Source organism: Myotis davidii, unplaced genomic scaffold, assembly GCF_000327345.1.
Source record: "Myotis davidii unplaced genomic scaffold, ASM32734v1 scaffold174, whole genome shotgun sequence".
NCBI classification, from domain to species: Eukaryota; Metazoa; Chordata; class Mammalia; order Chiroptera; family Vespertilionidae; genus Myotis; species Myotis davidii.
In genome coordinates this window covers 559,780-570,044 of record NW_006289087.1, presented here as the reverse complement: position 1 = coordinate 570,044, position 10,265 = coordinate 559,780, and the positions used below count along the sequence as shown (strand labels likewise).

Sequence of the window (10,265 nt, the reverse complement as noted above, 5' to 3'; positions counted from 1 at the left end):
ACTTAAGGGTCCCATGTTCCATGCCGGTCAAGGGCATGTACGTTGGTTGCAGGCACAGCCCCAGTAGGGGTTGTGCAGAAGGCAGCTGATCAATGCTTCTCTCTCATGGATGTTTCTAACTCTCTATCCCTCTCCCTTCCTCTCTGTAAAAAAATCAATAAAAAATATATTTAAAAAAACCCAAAAAACTGAACTCCCTTTGGGTTGGGGTTTTGCCTGGGTTTAGTCCCTCCCAACCCCCCCGCGAGCCGCAGGGCTTTCTGCGTCATGTACGCAGTGACGTGCGAAGAGGTTAACACGAGGCTGCTTCGTGTTTCCTGAACTCACTGTAGACATCGACGAGTGCTCGGAGCAGCCCGCGGTGTGTGGGAGCCACGCCGTCTGCAACAACCACCCGGGGACCTTCCGCTGCGAGTGCGAGCAGGGCTACCGCTTTTCCGAGGAGGGAACGTGTGTGGGTGAGTTCTGTGGTCGGAGATTTTCAGGATCCTGATGCGTGGGGGGTTTGTTGGTGCCCGTGGGAAGGTGTTGCTCCAGGTAACCATCCCGGCCCAGGGGGGAGGCGCTGGGTTCTGGAGTTGGGGGTCGGGGACAGTTTACGAAGCTGAATCCGACTCTGTCCCTTTCCTCCAACTTCCTGGGGGGCCACATGTCCGAGGATCAGCGCTCTTACTGTTCACCCCAGTGACACCGTCGCCTGATCTGTTGGAAGTTTTGTATTGCTCTCCATTCTGACAAAATCATTGATCGGCTGCCTCCTGCACGCCCCCTACTGGGGATTGAGCCTGCAACCTGGGCACGTGCCCTTGACCAGAATCAGATCCACAGCCCTTCAGTCTGCAGGCTGGTGCTCTATCCACTGAGCCAAACTGGCTAGGGCTCTTTTTTTTTCTTTTAACCCGTGCAACATTTATTCAACTTATTAATTAATGAAGATACCAGTAGAACATGAAATTGTTTCAAAAAAGACACTTTGACCCAGCTGGTGTGGCTCAGTGGTTGAGCGTCAGTCAACCTATGAACCAGGAGGTCACCGTTCAATTCCCGATCAGGGCACAGGCCCAGGTGGTAGGCTGGATCCCCAGTGTGGGGCGTGCAGGAGGCAGCCGATCCATGATGCTCTCTCGTCATGGACGTTTCTCACTCTCCCTCTCCCTTCCTCTCTGATATCAATAAAAACATATAAAAAAATAAAATAAAAACACCCAACCAAAAAGACACTCGGAGGAACTATTTATAGGCAACTTGAAAGGGGAAAAGCAGTGTCAGACTAAGAAAGCCTGTCAGCGTTTAAGAAGGGTTATTGGAACATGTGTTTGCCATTAGTGGCCGTACCCGGCACCGAGAGTGCTTTTTCACAGAGAAGACATAGGAAACACATTCAACCCAAAGTATTTGCCGAAGGACAGACGCATCTGCCAGGTCAGGCAGCGAGACTCCTCGGACTGTGGGACTGCGGCCCTCAGGGAAGACCATCGAGACAGAACGTCTGGAAGAAAAACAAACCCAGGAACCGTGCCCGAGGAGGATCATGAGAAGTTAGAGGTTGGGAGACATTTAGAAGTTCGATCGGGGAGCCTGCAGGGCTGGGAAGCCAGAAAGCAACGCTGGAGGCTGCAGTCAGTCCCACGTCTGTAGCCAAGATCTTCAAGAGCCAGCAGGCCTCCAGGCCCTGACAGATGAGCTGGTCAGACGGACTAGAGGCAGGACACAACCTAGGAAGAGGGAGAGCTTTGACCTTCAGCTGTCCTTGACACCCTTCGTCTACCTGCATTAAAATGAGGCCAGTGCCTCCAGAAATGGATTCTTTTTTTAATATATTTGTATTGATTTCAGAGAGAAAGTGAGAGAGAGAGAGAAACATCCATGATGATAGAGAATCATCGATTGGCTGCCTCCTGCACGCCCCACACTGGGGGTGGCGCCCACAACCCGGGCATGTGCCCTGACCGGGAATCGAACCCTGACCTTCTGGTTCATACCGAGGTCGAGGCTCAACCAACTGAGCCACGCCGGCCGGGCATTCCTCTATCCATTCTTTTCCTTATTCTTTTAAAAGCTATTAAAACAATTAGCCTTGTTTTCCCTTAAATCAATGGCTTTGGGATTCCTGTGGAGGGACCACCTTGTAGGCACATGTCATTACCTGCTTTGGGTGGAACTCTTACTGATTTTGGTCTACGGTTCTATTTGGGGCCATTCTGCTGGGGGGTTTCAATTTTACAAGCCACAAGCAGGAACATAGCTTCTCGGCCTTATCCAAGTACATGAGTTCACGCAATGAATGAGGGTAATTGTTGCTTTAGGCGGCGGCTGCTGCTGCTGCTGGTGGTGGTGGTGGTGGTGAGCCATCCACAAAGACACAGATTGAATTTTTCTCCTTTCCCCCCTAACTGCTGCCCTTTGAACTGTTGGCTCCAAGAATTTAATGTTCAGAGATTCTTGGATAATTCCAGTCTGGAGGGCAGTGTGCTGAATGGGCCGTATGAACTCAGCATTTCTGCCCAATTGAAAACAGACTTCTCTTTTACTGCCTCCCCGACCCATGTCCTTGCCCTTTGCTGTGTACTGAGCCCTAGCCTGTTTTCTGTTTGCTCTGTCTTGTTTTAAAATATATATTTTTATTGATTTCAGAGAGGAAGGGAGAGGGAGGTAGAGAGAGAAACATCAACGATGAGAGAGAATCATGGATCGGCTCCCTCCTTACGCCCCCTACGGGGGATGGAGCCTACAACCTAGGCATGTGCCCTGATGGGGAATCGAACCGTGACCTCCTGGTTCACAGGTCAGTGCTCAACCCCTGAGCCCCGCTCGCCAGACTGTTTGATCCGTCTCGAAGCTGAGATGAGGCTGCCAAGGTCTCGGGGGGAGGGGGAGGCCGAGGGCTGGAGGGAACAGGCAGTTCTCATAGTTTGAGGATGACCCAACATCTGTGCGTGGAAAGCGGCCAGGCCCCTTTGCACAGAGTGGAGAGTTCTGCTCTGCTAAAGTTACTTTTTTTTTTTTTAATAGAGAACAACAATTCCTGTGTATTTGGCCTGATTTCCCTCTCTGCTTTTTGAGATGGAGATGCAAAGATTACAGTCTCGCCCTGGCTGGTGTGGCTCAGTGGATAGAGCGTTGGCCTGCAGACCAAAGGGTCCCGGGTTTGATTCCGGTCAAGGGCACGTACTTAGGTTGCAGGCTTCTCCCTGGCCCGGGTTGTGGTCGGGGCACGTGCAGGAGGCAACCCATCGATGTGTTTCTCTCCCATCGGTGTTTCTCTCTGTCTTTCCTTCTCACTCCCCCACTCCCCCTAAAAATCAATGGGAAAAATATCCTCGGGTGAGGATTAACAACAACAACAGAAAAGATTGCGGTCTAATTGTAATTCATTTTTAATTCCCATCCGGAGTTCAATTTTCTCTCCTTTTGAAATCTTTTCCCTCCATCCCACCTTGCATTTTTGTTGTTTCTTTTTTTAAAAAAATTATTTGTATTGGGACGGAGCCCTGGGGTGAAACTCAGGTCGGAAGCCAGGCTGAGTCCGGCCGGCGTGGCTCAGTGGGTTGAGCATCGACCTATGAACCAGGAGGCCACGGTTCGATTCCCGGTCAGGGCACATGCCCGGGTTGCGGGCTCCATCCCCAGTGTGGGGTGTGCAGGAGGCAGCCGATCCATGAATCTCTCTCATCGTTGATGCTTCTCTCTTGCTCCCTCTCCCTCCCTCTCTGACATCAATAACAATATATTTGGAAAAGGAAACCCAGGCAGAGTGGACCAACCAGGTGTCATCCTGGGAGGCCCGATCGCAGGCCGCGTCCAGGTGGGAGGACAGAGGAGAGACGGGGGCACCAGCCCAGTGGGGAGAAGGGGGTGAAGCCCTAGAGATGCCTGGAGGTCTGGGGTCCGAGGAAACTAAACCACTGGCGTGGGGGGGATCGGGGAAGGGCACGGGGACTCCTCAGGGGCCTCCCTTCCGAATGTCGTGTCCACCTTGTGTTCGAAGCTGCCATGGACGAGCGGCCCATCAACCACTGCATGACGGGCCTGCACGACTGTGACATCCCCCAGCGGGCCCAGTGCGTCTACACGGGCGGCTCCTCCTACACCTGCTCCTGTTTGCCAGGCTTCTCCGGGGACGGCCGGGCCTGCCAAGGTGCGTGTGTGCGTGGTGACTCCGACGTTTCTCTCTGTATAACCCGGGAAAACGCCCCATGTGGTAGTGATCATGTGCGAATGGCCGTCTTACCTCGAGTTTAGTAAGAGTTACTCTTTCAGCTCCGTTGGTAATGTGGGCCCCATGTTACGTTCTTATGGAGGCATTTGAACTACTGGTTCTGTATTTTATTTATTTTTTGTTAAATATGTTTTTATTGATCTCAGAGAGGAAGGGAGAGGGAGAGAGAGAGAGGAACATCAATGATGAGAGAGAATCACGGATCGGCTGCCTCCTGCACGCCCCCTACTGGGGATCAAGCCTGCAACCTGGGCATGGGACCCTTCAGTCTGCAGGCTGACGCTCTATCCACGGAGCCAAACCAGCCAGGGCAAGATGACCTCACTTTATACCACAAAGTCCAAGCTTTTCCCAGATAGATTATAATCTCGGAGCGACTGTCTCTTCATTACCCACCCGTAGGCATTTTTGAAGCTCTCATTTATGATGAAAAGAAGCATTTTCTTTTTATTTTTTTAATAATTCATTATTGTTGAAAGTATTACCTACGTCCCCTTTTTTCTCCCCAATGGACCCTTCCAGCCCCTCCCCACCAGGCCTTCACCCCGCCCCCCACCCCCATTGTCTGCATCCATGGGTTATGCATATGTGCATACAAGGTCTTTGGTTGATTAACTCCCACCCCCCCCACCCCCGACTTCCCTCCCAGACTCTGCACTCTGTTCCAAGCTGAGAAGCAGCAGTTTATAATACAAAAGAACCCTCCCTTTTTCCCATTTCTTAGGAAAAGGGAAACACGTGTGTAAATGCACAAGATGGAAATTGGGGAGTTGTTGTGTTGGTAACGTTGAGGGAGTTACTGTTCTGATCATGAATGTTGAGCTATTGTTGTGATCATTAGCGTTGAGTGATGGTTTTGCTCATTAACGTTCAGCGGCCCCAGAGCTGACACAGGGCCCCACAGAGCTGAGCAAGGGGCTTAAGTGATTGTGTAAACCATGGATTCCGGAGGAACCTCTGTCCTGGGGCTGTTTTGCAGATGTGGATGAATGCCGCCCGAGCCGCTGCCACCCCGATGCCTTCTGCTACAACACCCCGGGCTCCTTCTCGTGCCAGTGCAAGCCTGGGTACCGGGGCGACGGCTTCCGCTGCATGCCTGGAGGTGAGGAGTTGGGACACTGGGAGCCGGTAGGTCGGTGCCCTGCCCGTGAGTTCTGAGCACGGGCCCTTGGGAGGGGAGGTGCCATGGGAACGTGTGGGCTCCGTGCGAGTCCTGAGGGTCGTTGAGGCAGATCAGAGCGTGGCCGCCATGAACAGGCGTGCAGGCTGCACACTGCTCTACTACGGGGGGCACCGAGGGTGGGCAGGGCTCCTGGCAGCCTGGAGTCTGGTCGTTCTGGTAACTGGAGCAAGAAGGGCAGGGCAGGGGAGAGTTGTCAGCAGCAGTCAGGGTTCCCATAGAAACAGAAACAGTGGTGTGTGTGTGTGTGTGTGTGTGTGTGTGCAAGCAAATACATATAACTACACGTCCCTGGTCTGCGTTGTTTCCCGTGAGGACCGGGGTCAGCAAACGACTCCCCACAGGACGAATCCCACCCACCTCCTATGTTTGTCAACAGAGTTTCATTGGGACACAGCTGGGCTCGTCAGGTTATGTTCGGGCTGTGGCGCCCTCACCCACGTGTGTGTCAAAGGAGAGGTCAGTTTGTGGCAGAATCTGTGAACGCCTGCAAAGCCTAAAGTATTTACCACCTGGTCGGATCGGAGGTTTGCCGACCCCTGGCCTAGAGGAACCCCGGGCAGGGCACCCTTTTGTGCCTGAAGCGATGGGTGAAAGTTGGAGTGTTACCCATAGACTTACACACAGAGAGGAGTGGAGATGTTCCAGCAGCTGTTAAAAATGACTCACAGAATAAATGAAAGAAAGAAGGGAGGGAGGGAGAGAGGATAGAGAGCATCAGACTGTGGACTGAAGGGTCCCGGGTTCGATTCCAATCAAGGGCACGTATCTCAGTTGCAGCCTCGATCCCCGGCCCCGGTCAGGGCACATGCGGGAGGCAACCAATCAATGTGTTTCTCTCTCTCTCTCTCTCCCTCCCCGCCCCCCCTCTCCCAGTCCCTCCCTTCCACTCTCTCTAAAAAAAATCAATGGAAAAATATCCTTGGGTGAGGATTAACAACAGCAAAATATTTTTAAAAACCATCAAAAAACAAAACAATATATTATTGCACCTTGAAGAATGCGGAGTGAGGGGGCGGGGAGAGTCTCACATTCATTACTTCCTGAGGCTTCCTGCTCGTCTCCAGTTCAAAAGGAAGCCGGCGCTTTATTTTTTTGTTTTGTTGTTTGAAGTCTGACTCCTTGTCCCCGTAGTTAAGGCTCTGTTGACTAAACACACAAGCCAGACCTGCAGGCTGGCCTGGACAGATAAAGCCAGGACCGGCTGCTTGTGGGGCTGTTTACATAGCTAATCCTGTCCTTTTCTGAAAGTCAACCTCTGGACATGACCCCGGGAGAGAATGTGCACTGGAAATTGAGCGTTGTGTGTCCCCGAAAACAACCTGAATGACTGTCAACAGGAGGAATGGACCGATGCGTCCGGGTACCATTCAGACGATGAAATAATAGACAGCGGTTAACATGAGTGAACTGGAATGAATGGGGAAATCTCAAAACCATGTCGAGCGAAAGGGTGTCACAAAAGGGTATATGCTGCGAGGTCCGGTTTGTATAAATATATAGAAATAAGCCCGTGTGTGGGTTGCTGTCCCCGTTTTCTTTGAATGGGATGGAAGGAAGCAAGTAAGAAAATGTCAGGGTAGGTAGAGAGCGTGGGTAGGAGTAAGTATTGTGTTATGAAACGATGCCTGTATATATGCTTGTGTACGTGCATGGAGGCGTGAGTGCAGGACAGGTCGCAGCGGACGTGCGTGCAGGACCAAACGTACACCCTTGCACAGACATGTCACGGTGCATGTGCATGCAGGACCGAACGTCCCATCTGTGCACAGACACGTCACGGTACACGTGCGTGCAGGACCGAACGTCCCATCTGTGCACAGACACGTCACGGTGCACGTGTGTGCAGGACCAAACGTCCCATCTGTGCGCAGACATGTCAGGGTGCACATGCGTGCAGGACCGAACGTCCCATCTGTGCGCAGACACGTCACGGTGCACGTGTGTGCAGGACCGAATGTCCCATCTGTGCACAGACACGTCACGGTGCACGTGCGTGCAGGACCAAACGTCCCATCTGTGCGCAGACATATCACGGTGCACGTGCGTACAGGACTGAAAGTTCCATCTGTGTGTAGACATGTCACAGCAGACGTGAGTGCAGGACCAAACGTACACCCTTGTGCAGACACATCACGGTGCACGTGCGTGCAAGACCAAACGTCCCATCTGTGCACAGACACGTCACAGTGCACATGCGTATGGGACTGAAAGTTCCATCCGTGTGTAGACATGTCATGGTGCACGTGCGTGCAGGACTGAAAGTTCCATCTGTGTGTAGACATGTCATGGTGGATGTGCGTGCGGGACCGAACGTCCCATCTGTGCGCAGACATGTCACAGTGAATGTGCGTGCAGGACCAAAAGTTCCATCTGTGTGCAGACACACCACAGTGTATGTGCATGCAGGACCGAACGTCCCATCCGTGTGTAGACATATCAGGGTGCACGTGCATGCAGGACCGAACGTCCCATCTGTGCACAGACATGTCACGGTGCACGTAGGCATGTCACGGTTAAGTAAGTGCAGTCTTGAACGTCACCTGTGCAGACAGGTGTGGGTGGACTCGGTGGCCAGTCTCTCTCTGAGCGGAACTCGCTCCGCCCTGCCAGGCTCTGGGCCTGAGTGTCCCGGGCCCTGACTGTCCGCCTGGCCCACAAACTCAGGCATGTCCTGTGGGGTCTGAGCGGCCCAGTTCAGAGGCCGTGCTTCGTGCCAGGCCAGAGGGCGTCACTACAGGGAGACACGCACGTGGGTGAGGGGCCCTGCGTCTTTGGTTACCAGAGCCCAGACTCAATGTGCCGTGGGAGGCAAGAAGCTTGAATAATAATAACAATAATAATAGTAACAAAAAGACATTTAAGCGGCTCTGAGCATTGCCAATAATAAACCAACTCACCCTGACTTTGTGTCCCCTTCCAGGGGCCTCCCCTTTGGCCTGGCTTCAACAGCCTGGGGCCTTTTGAATAGCAGGTCCCAGCAAAGTGCTAGATACTATTTATGTACAAATGAGCTTTTTCTTTTTTTAACGATAATACCCTTTCAGAAATTCTAACTACTTTGTAACAGCATGACTTAAGCTGGTGATAAAAGCCGTTAGGAAAAGTCTACCTTCCCCCTCCCCCCCAAAAAAGGCATTTAAGAAAAACTTTAAACAAATAAATGTAAACCAAATGTCAGTGCCATTCATCAGCTCACGCAGAGGCACACAGACTGCGGTCCAGCTCGTGATAGAATGTTACTCAGCCCCTGAGAGGAAGGAAGTGCTGATAACAGGGCTACTTCTTTTTTTATTTTTAATACTAGAGGCCTGGTGCACGAAATGCATTCACAGGTAGGGTCCCTAGGCCTGGCTGGCGATCAGGGCCTTCTGGCTGCCGGCTGGGGCCTACCTTCTTTCCGCGCCGCCCCCTGGTGGTCAGTGCACGTCATAGCGAGCAGTCGAACTCCCAAGGAGACAATTTGCATATTAGCCTTTTATTATATAGGATATTTTTTTATTGACTAGAGAGAGGAAGTGCCGATAAGTAGATCCTTGTTGATTATTGTTAATCAGATATCCCGGAAATCTATTGATGAGTTAATCAGATACTTTTGTCTATTCCTGGAAATTGTTTGCTGATCTGTGTCATTGAAACTTCCTTACCCTAAGGGCTACTCCAGATCAATAAAAGATTGCAGAGGCCTGAGCATCGGAAGAAGTCCTTCGGGACTTGGCCGCCTGGTGATGAGAAAGAATCATGAATCGAACCGTGACCTCCTGGTTCATAGGTCCACCCTCAACCACTGAGCCATGCCGGCTGGGCAGATTGATTTAAATTTTTAAAAATTAGTAAGCCCTAGCCAGCTTGGCTCAGTGGATAGAGCGTCAGCCTGCGTACTGAAGGGTCCCAGGTTCGGTTCCGGCCAAGGGCACATGCCTGGGTTGTGGGCTTGATCCCCAGTGTGGGGCGTGCAGGAGGCAGCCGATCGGTGATTCTCTCTCATCATGGATGTTTCTGTCTCTCTCTCCTTCTCCCTTCCTCTCTGAAATCAATAAAAGAAATATTTTAAAAAATCAGTAAAACACAACCCAGTGGTGACCAGGCAGCTCTGCGGTTCTGAGTTGGGTGTGGGGATCGGGCTGCCTGGCGGGATCCCCGATGACGCCACCGCTGACGTGTCCCCCTCGCTTGTCTCCCTGACAGAAGCAGAGAAGACGCGCTGCCAGCTCCAGCGAGAACACATCCTCGGGGCGGCGGGGGTGACGGGCCAGCGCCCTCTGCCCCCGGGGATGTTTGTTCCCGAGTGCGACGAGCACGGGGAGTACGTGCCCACCCAGTGCCATGGCAGCACCGGCTACTGCTGGTGCGTGGACCGCGACGGCCGTGAGCTGGAGGGCACCAGGACCAGGCCCGGGATGAGACCCCCCTGTAAGTTGGGGGAAGCACGTGCTGGGGCTTGGGTGTCCTAAAGGCCTGAGGACCAGGGTCCCCAGCACCTGTGAGCGTCATTGGGGGGCCCTGCCGAACACACAGCGGGTGCTTTCTGCTGCCCCGAATCCCGAACGCTCCCCTGGCTTGAACCCCATTCCCTCCCTCCTCCCCTCCCCTCTGTACCCCTCTCCTCTGTCTCCCTTGGCATGCCCACTGCTTGCTCTCTCGCTCCCCTTCACTTGGCAAATGGCGAGTGGCCCGTGCAGCCCTGCTGTGGCTGGTAACAGAGAGGGTGCGTGTCCTGCGGGTGAGCTCCCTGCAGTGGGCGGCCTGGCATTGCAGGGATGGCAGGGACCCCGGGGCCCTGCTGACTCAGGTGGCATGAAGGCCTCCACCCCGGGACAGTGCCTTCTTCCCGGCTGTGCCCTGGGCTCTTCAGATCCCAGGTCC

General features: G+C 53.0%; 1 protein-coding gene across 1 annotated transcript in view; it reads left to right on the top strand.

Annotated features, from left to right (window-relative positions):
- Window positions 1–10,265, top strand: part of NID1 (nidogen 1) — a 39,696-nt gene that overhangs the window by 13,009 nt on the left and 16,422 nt on the right. The window contains exons 9-12 of the mRNA XM_006761305.2: window positions 292–458; window positions 3,989–4,138; window positions 5,199–5,321; window positions 9,588–9,812. Coding sequence (XP_006761368.1) covers window positions 292–458; window positions 3,989–4,138; window positions 5,199–5,321; window positions 9,588–9,812 — 665 coding nt within the window. The remainder of the gene's footprint in view (window positions 1–291; window positions 459–3,988; window positions 4,139–5,198; window positions 5,322–9,587; window positions 9,813–10,265) is intronic.